The sequence below is a fragment of the Leptonotus elevatus genome, chromosome 13 (genome assembly GCF_054856555.1).
Source record: "Leptonotus elevatus isolate MCC_2025b chromosome 13, RoL_Lele_1.0, whole genome shotgun sequence".
Taxonomy (NCBI): Eukaryota; Metazoa; Chordata; class Actinopteri; order Syngnathiformes; family Syngnathidae; genus Leptonotus; species Leptonotus elevatus.
In genome coordinates, this window is record NC_141251.1 from 11,236,089 (window position 1) to 11,255,611 (window position 19,523).

A 19,523-nucleotide genomic window follows, 5' to 3' on the forward strand; every position below is an offset into this window, starting at 1 on the left:
ATTTGGTGTTGACACATTGTGTCTTTCCTCTAGTTGTCATCTGTCTTTGTTCACCCGATACGAGACGCGTGGCAGCTATCAAAGAGACAATGCCCTCAAAACAATAGCCAACATGAGGATCGACAGCACGTTTGACACCTGATTTATCTCAAGCACCAGCTGAGCTTTTTAGATGAGCTAACTATATGCAACAAAAGCGTCCTGCCTTGAAGGACAGGGTGGAGTCGACACTCTGGGGAGTTGAAGGAGGTTAACCTTGACATCTGTCCCTCGGCCCATACAACAAGTTCAGGGCAGCTGCCCATATAGGTCTGCTTTTCTCTTCAAACACCTCATCCATCTGCTGAATTTCTCCGCAACTCCACGAGTGCCTGAAGCCATCCCATCCACAGACGCGTGCAGGGTGACACTGATCCTCCCCTATGACGCCCATCCATATTTAAAAAGGCGTGCAGGTGACCCGTGGGTGGCCCTCTATGGCACGTCCGGGCTCTCCTGCATCCACAGAACCTTACATGACACATTTGTGGAATATTTCCTCAAATTACAGCAATATGATATAAAGCACATGGAGCTAATGGGCTTTAATTCAGGAGGCACTCAGGTGACACGTGCCAGCGCCGCACAAGCTGCCACGATTGTCATCTGATCTGGTGATGTATGTCTAAAGACAACAATGATGAGTTTACCAATTAGTTTATGAATAGAACAGGTGACACCTAAATAAAGCCCAATTACAAACGTATTTGTGTTTAGTATCTTCCAAGGCCGATGATAAATTATCACTCTGTATAAAAAATTCATCATGACACATGTTAGTCAATCAGCTTTGAGCACTGTTGCATTTACAGTTCTCTGATAATCCTTATTCTAAGTCGTCCAAAGGGATTGTGAGAGGGTGAATTTGCCATGAAGGTGCGCTTTTAACCTGCGATGGGGAAGCTAAGGCACCGACAAGAGCGTCAGGCAGTAAACAACAACAAGTTTTTGTCACTTAAGTTTTCATACAATCCTGTTAAATGAGAGTGGAGTTTTAACAAGCAATCTTGGAATTCACCCTTGCAGGCCTCACCCACGCAGGCATGGGAACTTCTTAACAAAATGAAAAGCTGTTTTAGAGAGAGGGGGGGGGGGGGGGGTTAAAAAAAACACAGCATAATTAAAAGTTTAATTGCCAGAAGATAATGACTCTCCATAACAATGAAAGGACAACTATTTAATGTTAGAAATGTACTTTGTTTACCATTCCACATTATTGACAGACATAAAAACACATGTAATATTTACACTTTATTTTTATTATTTACAATTATCTTCAATTTGGGACATCTATAATTTAGGACATTTATCTATCATGGAAAGCTTTCGACATTGGTCACATATTTTCAACTTAAATCAGTTATGAGGCTAACATTTAGCCATCTAAACAAAACAAGCTAGCTAGCCACACAAGTACATTTTGTTGTAAAAAAATATTTTTGTTCAGGTCATACCAAATGTCCAAATAAGACCACTACATAATATTTGCTTAAAGGTTACATTTTATTACATAGTTGTGAGACAGTACAAACCTGATAGCTGCTCCCATGGGTTTCTTGACTGCCTTGTAAAATGTAGATGATACAAACTCATGTCTTGAAATGCATTTCAAAATAAAAGTCCCAAATTTGTTCATTTAATTTTGGTCTCTCCACATGATAATACATAAAATGGGCATTACGGACAAACGTATCCATCAATAACCCACATATACACGCACAACACACATTTCATGTTTGTTTTATAGCTTGCAAAAAAAAAAATAACACAAGAGCAGTGATTCAGCATTATTCAGAGTGACTTTATTGAAAAGGACAATACAATCTTGTTGTGCCTTTCAAAACATCCAGCGTACTTTTGGAACTCAATTCCAACAATAGTAATAGTGTTGCTTAAAATGATTTCTGCAATTGTTTAATCATTTAGTATTAGTAAGCATTCTTTTGAAGGAGTAATTTTACAATTGGCACTTGACATACAGTCTGTCTAAACCTTAACCACAATTGTGTTCCTAAATCCCCCTACACCAAAACTGTTAATACAATCTTGTTTCCAAACATGCTGGTTTAAAAACCTCAAAATGGCCACTGAAGTCAAATATTAATGTAATATATGTCAGTTTACGGTACCAACCAACCTTTACGGAAGGTACACTTTACACACTGTCCAAGCAGGAGGGTTGTGTTCTGGAATATGGGGATATTTTTTTTTCTTTCTAGTGAGATGATTAGCAAAACACACGGCTTCATACTTTATCAGCTATACTAGAAGGCATGTGGATGAATAATTTGGAAGACCAGGGACACATTCAGAAGCTAAACCTCATTGGCATGTTTGCTAAGTTAAATCATCATATTCTGAGTTGTATGATCAAACAAAGTCATACATTCTTTTTAAAACTGTGAGACAAAGCAGGACAAGAAGACTACAAGAAAATCATTCTCACCACGAGTTGTGCATCAGCATCATCAAAACTTTTGCAATGTTTTATGGAGTAGGCTATCACCCACAACAATTCCACACATCAATCAGACATGTTATGGCCATGTGTCTTATTGTGATTGCCGTGTAGAATAGTTGGGGGGTTTATAGGAAACATTTCCTCCAAGCATATTTAGTGTTTTGCATATTCAAAAGGCTGCATTGACTTGATGAAAAACATTATGCAAAGAGGCTGCTAAGAACAAGTATAATAATGACAGTCACCCCCCCCTTTGAGTGTTGAGCTCGAAAATGATTTGAAAATGCTCTTCATTTAAGATTTACGCGTTACAGTCTGACATCTACCAAAGAACCAAATTATATTACAGCATAAAGCAAATGTAGCAATCAAGCTAAAAGGCAAAAAAAAATGACAGGCCAAATTAATTCATTTCAACACAATCACTTTCTTTCATGTGAACTAAATCCCCTTCAGGGTCCAAATGTGTTCAATGTTTAATGTATCTCATCCTTAGTATTCATATTTCATCATTTGAGTAGCACAGATAGCTGCTGCGTGCCTTCACTCTGCAGGCACCTGGTGGGAATAAGCATAAATTACATGTTGTTGTCTATCACGCTGATAGCAATCTATTGATTTATTTGGCTTGTAGGATCATCTTTAGTTATGAAAATGCTTGAGTTGCAAAATAATTTAAATTCCTGAGAATGAATTCTATCTCACGGTTTGCCACTGTCAAGTATAGTTTGAATGAAAAACAGGTGGTATTATTATTTTTTTTTTAACTGCACACTGGATGCATTTTCAAATATTTTAAATGACAACAAAATGAATAGTAAGTCAACTAAAAAAGCAATGTGACAATACAAAGATTAAGTACAATAGAAATATTACAACCCATAGGTAAGGTCCATTTCAACTTGCTAACTATGCATACACACTTAAAGCAGTAGGTAACGAGTGTGTAACTAGAGGTCACACTAGAGCACATACTAGAAGGCAATCAGTGAGGGGATTTTCCTAAATGGAAAACTGGTTCTTATCTACAATTAGTACAGTATTCATGCTAAAATGGGCTATTAGCTAAATCACGCAGCTTTCCAGTCCACCATCACACATATTGTGTAAAAAAAAAAAAACACACACACATATTTGTACAATAATCGAGTTGTGGAAGTCAAAATACATGTATCTAAATGAAATATGAAGCTGCAAATATGACTGGTCGCTTGCAGAGATCACTTAACGAGTCACCTCTTTTAAGTTGATGACGAGAAAGTCAGCCACTTGTTCTCCCCTCCTTCTTGGCTGATCAGAGAGGGGAGGGGTAAGCAGTTACAGAGAGAGGGAGGGCGAGGAAGGACTTAGAGAGCAGACAGAGAGCACCTGAACCAACTCCAGCATAATTGTGGATGCCTCTTTGCCATGTCAATGTGCATTGTCCTTATTTAAAAAGAATGGTGCCAGCAGGTACTAGTTATCCCCTTTTTAAAGAAAACATTTTAGAGTTGTAATTTTAATACCGTGATACTGCCAGATTTTTTCCTCACATTTATCATACCGTCAGAAATGCCTATTTGAAACTACAACATAATTGAAAGGCAAATAAGGTTAAATGACATTGTTGATCTTTACATATAATGCAATGTTGTATTTCAAATTAAATATATTCACTAATAAGAGTTTGGCTTTTTGTACAAAACCACATACAGTACATTCAGGTAAAATAACGACTTTAACGGCAGCTGGTAATAATGTTGCTTGCCACAACAAAACACTCAATCTCAGCTGTGAATTGGTATCATAAAGCGCAACGTTGGAACACATGCAGCAGGAATGATTTAATCCACAAGAGAAGGTGGCTGAAGTTGTCGAATGTAACTTTGGGTGTAAGACTGCCATACTGCCATACTGCCAAAACAACACATGCTTTAATACAGTGCAATATGCAGCTGCTTTCTCTTAAAATAATGTACAAATGTAAACCTAAAGATGTATGTATGAACCTTTTCTTTTTTTTGGTTTTTAGTATTCAGCACAAAATAAATGTGGTGAGGTCACCATAGTGTTTCCTATAAGAAACAGCAGTGTAGCAAACTGAAAATTGGAACGTGATGACAACACAGAGTCAAATGTGTTTAAGGTATCTGTCAAAAAATGTTGTGTTTACCGACTTTGTAGGGAAGGCATTATGATAATGATTGTGTTTGGACTGTTCAGAGGACACACAAAGAAAAGTGCTGTGATATACCATGGTACAATACATACAAAAAAAAATACTTCAATGGATTAGCATAACTTGACAAATCCATTATACAAGCCTTTTGTGTACCAGTGTAAGACCACAGAAGTCATGGGTAGGGCAATGGGATACAGTAGCAATCTGACATAAAGTACCATACAAATACATTAGTATTAAAATGTAACAGAGCTGTGTCAGCATCAATCAATACATACGCCCCAGCACTTTGGATTGAAAGAGAAGTAGGCTAGTAAATAAATTACAACAAAAAAAAATACATAGCCTGACATCATTTAAAAGTGAGATAGAATAAGGTATATTTAAAGTGTAATTCAATTCCAGCATAACATAAAGCAAAATGCTTAAATTAGGATTATTGCACTTCAAGTAAAAATATCATTTTCAGATAAGAAACCTTCACCAATAGCCTTAAATGATAGTCTTCACAATTAAAACAAAAGTAAGGACAATTTCGGGACTAAGATTAAGAATGCAGACTGTTCATTTTAAAACATTAATTAGCAAACCAGGAGAGCCAAGATGAGGACGCAGCTCTGGAATTAACAGCCTGACTAAATGTGACAGGCTTAAGACGTGTGCTTAAGTGTAAACATAAGTGTTACAAATGGTTTGATCACAATCACCTTTTAATAAACAGCATTTGTTTGCTCCCGCAGCTTCTAGTAAACATAAATTTGGCTGTTTTTAAACTGACAAGCTTGTAACAGTAAGCACATGATAGAAGCTGAGTATACAACAGAGCGCTGTTGCTTTGCAAGTGCAAACGCAAAGACAGAGCTGTACGAAATCCCTGCATTTGATTTAAATGCAATGATGAGATTATGTCATTTTGTTGCAGTACCTAAAATGCTCAGCAATGGTCGCTTTTAACTGTTTATGAATTGAAATATGCAATTGGACTTGAAGGAGAAGTTTGTCTAAAAACTCATATTGAAAAATCATGAACTTTTCCTTCCACTTCATTTATCGATATTGATGCGCAAACTTACTGCCCCACTCGTATCTATTGTCGTCTGTTGTCGATGCCTCTGCTTTTTACTTTTTATTGAGTTTACCTGCCTTCTTCTTGGGCTCATAGGGTGTCCGAAGTATGCTTGGTGTTTCCTCCATGACACGTACCAGCAAGTTATCTATGTAGTCCTCCAGCTCCCTGATGTGGGCGTCTTTCTTTTTCACCACTTCTTTCTGCTTGATGAGTTGCTGAACCACTTCCTCAAAGGACAAGTTCCTATAGGCTGCCGTACTCCCCTGTGTTGCTTCCTGGACATGGAAAACAGAGCACAATACAAACTTGTATTTCAGCCCAGAAAGAATTAGATATGCACCATGTTTATCCTTCGCTAATAAAGGCTAGTTGAGAGCTGTTTAAGATTTAGAAGTGACATGTCAACTAATAAACGGTAGAGGTCATGCCCTACAAACCTTTAAAACACACTAAGACATTTTTTTTATTGTCCTGCCGAGAGTTGACATTCAAATACAGCAGTAAAAGAAACAAAACCGTTGGCCCCAATGCAAGTTGAATGTACAATTGGTGTCAGAAAACTTCCAAAACCAGTATCACAAAATTGTACATTTCACACTACCCAAACTGCACACGATTTTCAGACAAATTTTTGCCTTTCAATGTTAGCCAGATGACCAGCATAAGAGATTCTACAGTGTCTGCTTCATTCAGTGCATGAGAAGAGGTAAGAGTTGTGGCAGGAAAACTCGTGGCTGTTTCACAAAGACAACATGCCTGCTCACAAGCGCCTCATTCACTAACAAATGCGTAGCAATTTTCATACTCTGCACACAAGTTCAATAACATCACCGTTGGACTCATGACACGGGGCAAGCACTCCACAGTTTCTTGGGGCTGGGGAGCGGTGGAGGGTGAGGTCAAGCACGTCCCCGCGGACATGTAGTGTTGTGTTAGCTAGCGTAGGACACAATTGGGATGGAAACTGAAAAAAAAAACTCCACAATGAACCTTTAAGTACAAAGCTGTGTGTACGCACTGTTTGTGAATGAGGCCCAATGTCCTGATCACCAAAATGTTCCTGGCGGAGAAGAACATCAATGTGCTGGGGCGACCTCCCTACACACTCGAACTGGATCTGATCGTTTTTTTTTCTATTTTCCGAGCTCAAGGCTGTCACCAAGAGGACTTGTTTTCATGACGTCAAGATGGTTTGATAACTGCTCTGGATTTGAAATATACCTTCTTTGACACCAGTCCTGGAACTATTCTGACATCTCCTGCCTCACTTTTTCTTGGCGGATGTAAAGAGTCAGAAAGTCATTGCCACCCCACCCTCACCCATATGAGAACACTATTAAGGCACAGCACCATGGTCCTCTTTAGGCAGATCTTCTATGAGAACAGGAGCTGTAATCGTTTTTAATGAGGGAGCACTTTATCACTGTAATGTCGGGCATCCTCCCCCAAATCGATAGCACGGCAAAGGCTCGACTCTGTTTAAAATACCAGCGTTATCATCCTGCACTCCCATGCCTCAGTCAAAAGACCACTGCAGAGTAAAGACAATGCAGAACAGTTCTGAGTTAGACTGTTTGCCAGGTGTCTTATCACTTCATGAGCACAAAGGCTACTTAGGAGGAGAGGCACACAGGCCAAAATGAAATTCTCAAAAGATTTTGACTACTGGAGATGAGAAATGCACCTAATTAAAAGATACAACCCTCTGGCTATTTGCGACAGAGTAAGAGAATACATTTGGATTTACATGTAGTTTATTTGAGTCTACATTATTTTTCTCTCACAATAAAATGAGCTTCAGTAGCTGGGGCTAAAGGTCAAAATTTGACCATGAACTGGCAAAGTAATGATGACCATTTCTCTACGATCAGTAGTTGAGGAGAAGATAAGGCGTACATTTGCCATTCTCCAGTTGTGTCATTACCGTTTCTAATGAGCTCAGCTTTGAGAATTTAAAAAGCTTCATCCTTTGAAATGTGTGCGTTATCCCCCCCCCTACCCGCGCATGTGGTTAATTAGGGCCTTGAAGAGGAGGAAATGGGAGCTGGCATTTCTGCAAGCCAGTGCAGCATGTGCAGGGGCACATGTGTGGATAATGACAGACCTCAACACCCGCACAGAAAGGTGACGAAAGCCATTATCAGCATCCCCATTCTCATTTAGGCATCCATTGAGCTATTGCTCTGTTGTAGATACCAAATTTGCTGTGTAGTCGATCACACATTTTAAAGATTCTGAAAACAGACACATTAAATAAGATAATTACGTAGAAGTATTGTGTAAATATTACGTACGTTGCGCATACTTTCCCCAACTAGAACATTCAAATACGAACCAACGAATTGAACTAACGTCATGAATATTTCACAGTAAAGTACTTCATATTCAGAGAAGACTTGATGATATGAGTGTGCAGCTGCTAATTAGCTGAATAGCACATCTGAATTTTTAGAGGCCACAAGGATCAATGTCACCAGCTGCTGCGTCAAATGAGACTTGAGACTTGTTCTCCATTACAAAGTGTCAAAATTTTACAAGTCCATTCTTGCATTATCAGTTCACTTAAAAGTGACAACATGCGACAAAAAATGCATGAGGAATCATGGTTTGACATGCCAAGTTGTGCTCACGTTTTTCAAGGCGTTGACGCCCCTGCTCCCTTGGCCCAGGCCGAGGTCTTCATTTCCATGTGGCATTTTGTCACTGTAAATCAATCAAACGGGACAGGTCGGTAAATTATGCATACAACTGCTAGGAAGCTCTGACTTTAACTTCCTGTGAAAAACAAATCGGGTAAAAGGTACTAAACAAACTATAGCAGTGATGTTTGAAATACATTTAATGATGTACATTAAATCGCTTCAATGTATTAGTGCACTATATTACGGCTGACCATTTATAATGATGGCCCTGTAAAGATAAGTGGTTAATTGGTTTGTCTATCACTTTAAAGAATCTCATTATGATTACTCAGAGGGCTCTGTTATCATGCCAAAGCTCTCTAAAGAGCCTCTAATGACACCTTCCATTCTGATAAAGCACAATGTAGTCTCAGTGTTCCTCAACTCTCTGTGGAAGCCAGGAAAAGACATAACAGGTTCAATGGGTACGAAAACACTTGACGGCAGACTGAGACAAAGAAGGGAGTGCATGAGAGAAGCTTTCTAAGGATAATGAGAATACTGTAAACATCCTGTAGATTGGACGCTGTCAACCTGAGTTCCGTCTCATGGTCATGGGAAAGCAAGATCTCCATTTCATGAAAAACATAGTAACGATAACGCACAGTTGTGCCAGTACGTCATATATTATCATGATTTATGTACCTTGCTTTGTAGTTGAAAGGGTTAGTGTGTACTTGTGAATCGCCACTAAAAGGGTTCGGGGAGCGCAGGTCTCCAGAACTGCCCGCACTGCCCAGACGACCCCCATTGCTGGTCTTGCGGCCATCTTTCTTTCCAGTCATGCGTTCCAATAGGCTGATCTTCTCCTTTTTCTCCTTGGGCTTGTCCCACAGCTGCCCTTGCTCTCCCTCGAATGGGTTACGGTTGCGTGGGAGCGTGGCATACTTCTGTGGCAGGGTGTCACTGATATCAGTAAAAGGGTCACTGTGTGCCTCGTTGTCTTGGAGGCCTGGTACCTCACTCTGGGAACGCCTGTGAGGACCAGCTGTACCTGGATCCAAGAAACAAAGCCATTGCATGGTTCATCATTGTTTATAGGCCTTTAGAGATTACATAAATGGACACAATTGTTGGTACCCCTCTGTTAATGAAAAACCCACATCGGTAACAAAAATAACTTATGTAGGTTCGTAATTAGTAAAGCTTTAGCTTGACGCTCCAAACTTATTTCCTGGTCAGTGTCCGCGGCTTTGTCGAAAAGAAACTCCATTCGCTCGTCTTGGTTTTTGTTGACTTTCTTACATATAAGTAATGAACATTAACCAAAAGAAAATCAGAGATTGCTTTTGAATTGTTGCTAAACAGAATTATTTTAATTAAACAAACTCATGAAACAGGCCTGGGGGGGAAATGATAGCACCCAAAGAAAAGATTGAAAATAATTTGACTGTTGGGACATTTTCAACCAAGGAGTGTCCTCTAATTAGCATCATGGGTGTGTTTGAACTTGTAATCAGTCAGTCGACCTATTTAGAGGGTGACAAGTACCGGTAGTCACTGCATTGTTTGGTGATATGGTGTGCACCACAGAAAAAACACAAAAAAAACACTGGAAGAAAAGGAGCAAGTTGTCTCAAGCAAGTAGAGAGAACATTTTAGACAAGCACGTTAAAGGTAAAGGCTTTAAGACCATGTCCTAACAGCTTGATATTTCCAGTAACTACAGTTGCACATATTGAGAAATTTAAGATCCACAGGACTGTAGACAATCTGGCCGTAGGAGGAAAATTGTTGAAAAAGAGAACTGACAATCTAGAGAAATTCTCCAATTTTAAAATTTTCAAAAAAATATGTCAGGAACATTACAGCAGGACTCAAACGTGAAATGTAACGGAATTTATATGATGTTTTAAACTTTGTTTTTGTTTTTTTAAATAGGGCATGTGAAATTATTTACCACCTTGTCTTAGTGCAGCCAACTGAATTCATAAGTTCCTTGATGATTTCTGAATGATCCAATGACTTAAATTACTGATGATGATAGATAGAGATAATCTGTGCTTAAACTAGTCTCAGTATAAATGCACATGCTCTGTGATGGTCTCAGAAGTCTGTTAAAAGTGGATTTCACAAGCTTTAAACATTTCGTAGAGCACTGTTCAATCAATCATATTGAAATGGAGTATCAGAGACTACTGCAAACCTACCAAGACCTGGCCGTCCCTCTAAACTTGCAGATCAAACAAAGAGAGCACTGATCAAAGATGCAGCCAAGAGGCCCATGATCACTCTGGATGAACTTCAAAGATCCGCAGCTAAGGTGGGGGGAATTGGTCCATAAGACAACTATTAATCACACACTAAACAAATCTGGCCTTTATTGAAGAGTGACAATTTCTCAAAGTAAACAATGAAAAGTCCAGTTTGAAGTTTGCTACATGTCACCTGGAATACCCAACAAACATGTGAGCGAAGGTGCTCTGGTCAGATGAGACTAAAATTGAACTTTTTGGGCTAAAAATGCAAAACGTTACGATTCGCATAAATTAAAAGTAACACTTAACACTGCAACCTGGAACTGAATGTCACCCTGAAAACACCATCCCCACTCAAACGTGGTAGTGGCAGCATCATAATCTGGGGCTGTCTTTCTTCTGCAGGGACAGGGAAGATGAGTTGATGGATAGAGCCAAATGCAGTGCAATTTTGGAAGAAAACCTTCTGGGGTCTGCAAAAGACCTATGGGTGGGATGGAGGTTTACTTTTCAACTACTGGACAACGATCCTACCTAAACAAATCAAAATCTACAATACAAAGGTTCCAACAAAAACTTATTCAGGTGTTAGAATGGCCAAGCCAAAGTCAAGACCTGAATCGAGAAGTTAAAATCTGTGGAAAGATCTGAAAAGTTCTGTTCACAAAAGCTCTCTCTCATCTACCTGAGCTGGAGCTGATAGGAAGAATAGGCAAAACATTTCAGTCTCTCGATGTGCAAAACTGATAGACTTGTACCCCAAAACCATTACAGCTGGGGAAGTGGGGGGTGTATATTTTCACATGTCCACCTTTTCAGTTTTATATTTGTTAAAAAAAAAAATCTTTTAAAACCTTATAGGTTCTTTCGACAGCAAAACTAAAAAAATGTCACAAAACATTTAGACTACTCACCACTTTCTTCTATGGAATTCATGGAGTCCAATTTGGGTCGAAAGTGGGTCCCAATGAGATCTGACATGGAGTGGGCTGCAGAGAGTTTCTGGGCCCCAGAGAGTAGTGATCTCTTAGCTTTGGTTTCGGGCTGGGCTCGGGGTTCTGGGGCAGTTGGATGATAATTAGGGTCCGAGTCGATTGCTGCAGAGCGAGGTAGGATGGCTGAAGACGTGTCACTGTCATGTTTGCGACCTTTCATTTTCACCTTAAGTTTCGAAAAAGGCGAGCGGGGCTTTTCCTTCATGGAGAGGTCAAACATACTGGCTGTCATATTATTCCGCATGAATTGGACGCTGACTTGGATGCGTCCTCGCTCCTTTTTATTCTTCTTTGATGGCTTGGACTGCAAGGTATACCAGCTAAAATGAAAATGGAGAAAGCTTAGCATAATCAATGGAGACATTTTTATATATGTAACAAAAAAAGGAACAGGATTTATCTATGTTGATTATCCACTTAAGCAGAACTCAAGAATATGATACAAGGTTAATTTGAGCATACTAATCCAAAATCTTGACAGCTATTCAGAGGCCCAAATCCTTTGATTTATGGAGAATTTGTCATTTAAGACAAGCATTCTTGGTAAAACAGAATATAAGACATGGGATGTTCTTGAATGGGAGCATTTCAGGCTTCCTTTTGGGCCCCTATTCATTTAACCTCCCTGTGTGTTCAACTGGAAGTAATGGGATTTGTGCATTCAAAATAAAGTGGCATTTGCACAAATCTGGCCTTTGTTCACAACTGCAAAGATAAGCAATTGGGACACTGAATCGCAGGGTAACTGGCCATTTCATGCATGCTAATCAGTCATATCCTCTGTGTTATGAGGACTGTACAAAAGACAATTCAGGAAACCACTATTTATAAAACAAGTAAATAAATTCACCATTTGTCATCAATGAACAATGCGACAGCAGCGGAAAATTAAAGCAAAAAATAAAATAAAAAAATCTAAAAACTGAATATAAAATTAACCTTTTTAAATACAGTATTTTGCTTTTAACGAGGGTAGAATCTGTCAATGCAAGTAATATTGGTATTGGCATTAAAGAAGTGCAGCTGCTGAGTGCTATTCTAAACCATCAAGCTCATGGCCCGGTAGCCGAGTCACGAAGGGTCCATTTCCCAGGCTGCACGCCATGCTCAGTCAGATCAGCAGCCACAGCATGCCCCTGCTATGAGGCCGCCACTGTAGCTCAAGTGTGTCTCAAGGCCAAGGTAAACCTCCCTGTGCTTGGAAGCACAATCCTCCTGCTTGGCCCCTGGACCGCTGGGAAACTCCTCATAATCAACAAACACAGGTGTGCGATAATTATGGGCTGCCTGCTCAGATATCGAGACAGTCATTCCTCCCCAATATGTCAGTTCAAAAACATCACAAATGGGCCGGAGCAAATGCAGCATACAGACGGTGAAATGTGGTCATAGTATCTAGGGTCATGGGCTCATTGTCTGACTTGCCTGCCGTGTGGGAATGGGCCAACAGGCAACATGGGCCATATCCATTACCAACACTCTGCTGAAAAGGTCCACGGCCTTGAAGTGAATCAGCTCAGGCACAAAAGAGGGGGGAAAAAGTACCACTTTCACACTGATTATAACATATTGCAAATCTCAAAACTGATGGGCAGAGAGGAAGTGCTAATGTATTTCCATGTTGGTGAGCTAATTAACACCAGATCCAATTGAGTTGATCTGTTCCTGATTTGCTAATGCAGGGTTAAGCAACGGCATGTGTGTCGTAAGGGTCAAATCAACCTAATCTTTTATTTTACTCTGCAATTATTACACAGTTGTAATTAGGCTTTTGGAAAACGGTGCTATTTTTTTTAACAGTATGTGCCCTGCTGTTCATTAGTCAGTCTTTCAACAGTCAATGGCAATGCAAATGTAAGGTCAGGAAACAGAATAATCAACATTTACTTCAAAAATGTGCAGAAAAACTAGGTTTATTTCAACAGAGCTATTCCAATACATGTCTATGATCAAATATTCCCGTTAGAAAATAAGTTTCTCTGGGTCTTATTCAAAGTGTGTGGGTGGGGGGGGGGGGGGGGTCATGAGCATATACAGATTTTTGCGGGTGTTTACATGCGCAACCCGAAAAGGCTATTATTGACTACATGTAAAAGTAGCCATTGTGTGGAGTCTGCATATTCTCCCCATACTTGCATTTTTTTCCCCCCTACGCTTCCTCCCACATCCCAAAATAAAATGTTGGATTCATTGATTGAATACTCTAAATTGTCTTTAGGTGTGAATGTGAGTGGGAATGCTTGGTTGTTGTTGGCTGGCGACCAGTTCAAGGTGTACGCCTGGCCAGTCAGATGGGATAGGCTCTAACTAACCCGTGACCCAAATGAGGATAAGTGGTATAGAATATGGATGTGTACAGTTGATGGGTGTCTCACATAACTTTTAGCCAGGGGCTTAATAGGCCAATTAGCAGAATCCATGTTAGTAACCAGGTTAACAATAATATTTAGAAGTTGAGCTATTGCTAAGCCTTACACAATAGTTGGCCTGCTACAACTAGCTGCCTCTTAAAGGTGGAGTCAATTCCACTTGTTTTACTTCTGCGCAACAAAACTTTGTGCCATTTTGCCAGAAAAATAATAAAGTAATAATTTGGTGCTTTAGACATGGTGTGTAAACTGTGATGCAAAATAACTTAATTTTGTTTTTCCCTTTTTCTTCACTAGTTTTTAATGACTCTCCATGCACTAACTAATCTCCTGCCCATCGTAATCAAGTGTACCATCATGATTTTAATTTATGACACGAAAACACTTCCTGTCAAAAGCAAATTTAGTCGATGCAACTTTTGCAAATATATTGCACTTCCTCGTGTACAGTTCTAAAACGAAACATTGCTTAGCACAGACTAAAGAAAAGGGGAAAAAAACATCCCTTTGAGGTGGTGCAAAAATCTTGACAGGTTTCTGTTTGTTCAATTTGTACAAGCCTAATACTGTATGTGCAGTGAAATACAGTGATTATTATAGGCAGCATTTTAAATGAATAATAAAGAACTTAAAATATGGATGGAAGGTAATTGAAGCGTAATGTTTTTGCACATTAGGGAGGAGAGTAAACATTCATACATATGGAATAAGGTATTAGTGATATAAGGATTTACAGTGGAATCCCATGCCACACTACTACTAATACTCACTCAGTTTTTTGTCGCTGTTTGTTGTCAAACACTTCGTTGAGGTTGATGGAACTCTGACCCAGAAACTTGTCCAGCCCAACCAAGGACCGATGCATAACAATGAAGCACAGCTCATAGACTTCTGGATTGCCGTTCAGAAGTAACCCAGGTAGTTCAAAGGAAGCTTCTTCTCTCCAGACGGGGTTGAGTGTCTTCTCTGCCACTGATGTCGAGTACTTTTCCTTGCCCAGCTGGATGATAGTGTATGCATCATTGGTGCCATTTTTGCCCTTGGCCTGTAAACCAGTAGCTTGAAGAACAGTGGCTTGGACATGAGTTGGAAACCACTTTTGAGACTGTTCACCCAGTGACATTGTCTGTGCTGGTTTTCAATGGTGCTCTTATATTGTTATGCAAATAAGTGTGTCATGTGAGAAAACATATTAAACAATGTGTTATTCATATTATTTTTTAACTTCCTAAAGTTATATAAAACATGACAAAGAGAGTAAGCTACATTTCAGAAAGTCACAAATCCAGATATCCAAGCCACTGACTGCTGAGTCATCTGTGGAGAGAGAGAGAGAGAGAGGTGAGGAGAAATCCACCATTAGCACAGAAAATAAACAGAAATAGAAATGTTTGTTTGTTTTTTATAATAGTATCACAAGAACTAATGTGGGATTATGACACACTTGTTCTTGTAAATATACTTAATTATAAACATACGCAAACACATATGCACAGTAGGTAGGTATATCAATAAAATATATACATATATATGTATACATACTATATAGCTTTTGTGACAAGTCCTTTTCTTGACAAATTGTATTTGCAGAGGGTCGGTTCCCCAAAACTTGGTACGGTACATGTAGTGAATCGGTGTGATTTTCTTTTCCTACCTATATACACTGACAGTGAACAACACCATGTTTACCTAACAATTCAAAGAAGTTGATGTATTAACGCTATCAACACACACTAACAAACAACGATTCTCACGGATTTTGCCATTGTTTTAATCAAAACAGGGGACAAAACATTAGCTATAAGCGGCTAGCTGCCACGCTAACACTTCCACAGAGCTCTATAAAGTTTTCTTACCTCGCCACCGTCATATGCAGCCGCCTTTCATCCCAAGATCATCTTGCTCCATTAATACACAGATGCTGTGTTGTTTCACCGCAGATGACAGCAAGTTAATATTAGTAGGGGCTGCAGTTGCTGCTCTTCGTTGCTAACAACTGCTGTCGAGCAGATGCAAGCTCCACTTCCTCGTCTGACGTAACTTCCTCCTTACACCGTCAGACATTGAGGAAGTACAGTAAAGTGACAGTAGAGCAGCCCACGCCCACGAGAAACATTCGCCTGGCATGCGATAACAATAAAGCCGAAGACTTGTCCTCTTTCTGCTTTTCATTTAACATCCAAGAATATTGTTTTATATTGTCTTTTTTCTTTTACCACTAAATGAAATAAATGATCGATTGAATTGAAATTCATTAAGCAAAAGAGTAACCTATTATTTACTAATTTGCTGTTTGATCTATGTGTCTATATTATATAATCAAGATCAGGTTTGATTAATTTACATCTTAGAGTCTTAATTTAAAATTTTAAAAAACAGGGAGTTGTCATTACCACATTTAAAAAATGTTGTGAACACGTTTTGATATAAAACTTGTTTGAGTGTAATTTTTAAAAGAGCCAATCAAATCTACATGAGACGATGTGATATTAATTTCTTCTACTCAGCATGGGCACTATATAAACTAATAAAAGAGGGAAGCTATGTTGAATGTTTTCACACAGAAACAAATTTTTTTTGAATGTACTAAATTCAAACATGCACTAGTTAGCATTAGTTACAAATGATTCAAATGTGTTAAACTAACATATAATTTAAATATTTTCAAGGGAAAGGGGGAAATTACCACATTTTAATCATTACACATTACAAAGAAAATTAATTATAGCCTACATTTTTTCATTTTGTTGTTTGTGTGCCTATATGCACTGATATCAAAGTGCCAATATACTACACCACCAATACTATTTCACCAGCCTGACATATATCTTCTTGGTAGAAATCATATGTCAGAGTTGTTGAGATATATTAGATTAAAATGGATGACAACCCTTTTAGTCTATTGCAACAATCTGCTAAATGAATGATAAACTGAGTCCACTCGACAGAAGCAAACGCCTGATCTAGTTGTGTTTCCACCACAAAATAGGTGGAACCCAGAGCTAGGAGGTTGCGCCAAAATGTGTTACCCACCCACTCAAGTAACGACTAATCATGGCTCACCTATTTTCAATGGGTTTGGTCACATGATGTTCACAAGCTGAGCCCTGTGATGTCATTTTTAGTCGACAGCAAGTGGCAAAATGGCCGCCCCCTGTGATGGATTAAAACGTGTGTATTTTGCTGCTTGATTCTTCATATTCCACAAACACAATATTAATCAGAATAACAAAAAAATTAAAAGATTGTGAGTAATTTTTGCCACCTCTGTCTCTATAACCCCGAGTTCATGTGCACAGATGAGTGTGTGACATACTGCTTGTACTTTATTTGAGAGCTAAATCATACAAACATCGTAAGTGCTTATGTCTCCTGAGTGGGACATGGAGGCAAAGATAAGAGGTTCCCTTGAATGAGCACAGATGTGATTGTCAGCCCACTTGACAAGTGCATCTTAACCAAACACACCAGACTGTTAGTTTTATCGTGGTGCTGCTTCCACTACCGTTGTACACACAACCAGGCTGAGGCGCTGGCTAGGCCGTCTATCAAACATTGTACTATATATTGTTTTTTTTTTGTTTTTTTTATTCATTATGTGGCCCACGAAAGAAATTGTGCCTTCTTCATGGTTCTTGCTAAATTGATTAGTTCTTCATAGAAAATTGGGCAACAACAACAAAAAAAGTGAATTTTTGTCATGTAAATGTAATAAACTACAACTTTCTATTGAAAGGGAAAAAAGGATTAGCCACCCGTCGAGTTTCTCAATATTGCTTCCCAAGTGGTGACATGCCTTTCTTTCAGTAATCAATAAGAAAGCACATTGATGAGCTACTTTTTGACTCCCAAGTATAACTCAACCGGTTCCATCAGCACCCACACTATTTTTTTTTAGGAATATTTTATGAGCTGTTGTGTTTGGAAGTGTTGTGTTGAATGATGCATGCTTATGGTCCACATGCACTGCCACGACTTGACAATAAGTCAAACACTTTCATACTATGCCATATAACAAAATATCAGTGCACCACTCCTTTGTGAGATAAAACGTGAAATTCCAACATCACCTGTATCCTTTTATTACCATCCACTGCTAGAGAATACATTGCTGCATTTGAAAATAAAACACCAGTCTATAAATTAGGCAGCAGTATGGTATGAACTCACTCACAATGCCGTAAACTGTCCAACATGCAAGTGTATAAGCTTGCAAAGTTTGGGTCCACGTCCACATGCTCAACCATATTAGATGTGGGCCCTAAGGGCTGCCATTCTCTATTGTGCATGTGGTTGTGGTTTAGACCACATTATTTAACAGTATAGCATATTTGTTGTATTACATTTTAAAAGTAATATCTAGCCACCATATTGTCCATCTGCTTTGGGGAGCTACTCAATTTATGCTCCAAAATGTGAAGGTGATGTACAAGTTCTGCAGGGCCGACTGATTTAAAAGGCCTTTAGCTTTTAGTTCAGCGATCAGTTTAGATCCTGAATACATTTCAATGAAAAAAAGGAGAGAGGCACACAAATCACCCCCGCTTTTGCTTTCAGGAATGTTTTTGTGGAAATTCATTGATATATGGATGCAGATGTGCGAGTCCAGTGGAAAGAGAAGAGCTAACACAGGCCACTAAGCCGGAGCCTGGTGACTCCCTAATAGTCTTCCCTTCCACCTTTTAACCCCAAAAAGAGTATGGGAACAAGTCCAATTTCAACTGTATAGTTTGATCTTATCGTGTAAAGATGCTGAAATTACTTTCACTTCAATGGTTTATGCGCAATGTACTTTGTATATAAGATTTACCAATCACTGCAGAATTTCAGTGAAGAAAAAGCAACTTGTAAAGACGGACAACTCAGGACAGTCATACCAAACAATGAAGTAGATGGCTATTTAATGAGCTGCAGCGAAAGAGTCCTTTGAAATCTATTTTCGTTGACGGCGCATGTGGAAATGCTGACGTATCCTGATGCTCGTGCAGCTGCAAGGTCACGCCATTGTATTTTATGCATAATTATGACAACAGCGGGCATAAATCCCCATGAGTCATTTTTGAAATAAATTAATTGAACACATTATTATTATTATTATTATTATTATTATTATTATTATTATTATTATTATTAACTCATTCACTGCCATTGATGACTATAGATGTAAAAAATGTATGTGAACTATTTCTATTAGTTTAACATTTTTTTCATTTCATTTAATTTTTTTATGAAAACCTAAATTTTTTATTGTACATTTTCAACAGATATAAAATTATCATGCGATTAATTACGATTAAACGCCCTTTATTTTTATTTTTAACTAGGCCTGTCAGGCGATTACATTTTTTAATTGTAATTAATCACATGACTTTACTTATCACCAATTTTATATCTGTTCTAAATTTACAATATTTTTTTCTAGGTTTTCATACTCTTGTTAGCAAAAGTGGAGAAAAAAAATGTAAACTAATAAAAATTGTTCAAATGAATTTTTGACGTCCATAGCCGTCAATGGCAGTGAATGAGTTAATATTATTATTATTATTATTC

General features: G+C 38.6%; 1 protein-coding gene across 1 annotated transcript; it reads right to left on the reverse strand.

Moving 5' to 3' along the window:
• Positions 1-1,819: 1,819 nt before the first annotated feature.
• Positions 1,820-16,004, reverse strand: rab11fip2 (RAB11 family interacting protein 2 (class I)). Its single transcript, XM_086093637.1, has 6 exons — positions 15,830-16,004; positions 14,744-15,290; positions 11,524-11,924; positions 9,057-9,405; positions 8,361-8,433; positions 1,820-6,005 (listed from the first exon to the last, which is right to left on the reverse strand). Exons 2-6 carry the CDS (start codon positions 15,094-15,096, stop codon positions 5,781-5,783), a joined length of 1,401 nt encoding a protein of 466 aa, XP_085949763.1. The 5' UTR covers positions 15,097-15,290; positions 15,830-16,004; the 3' UTR covers positions 1,820-5,780.
• Positions 16,005-19,523: the final 3,519 nt, after the last annotated feature.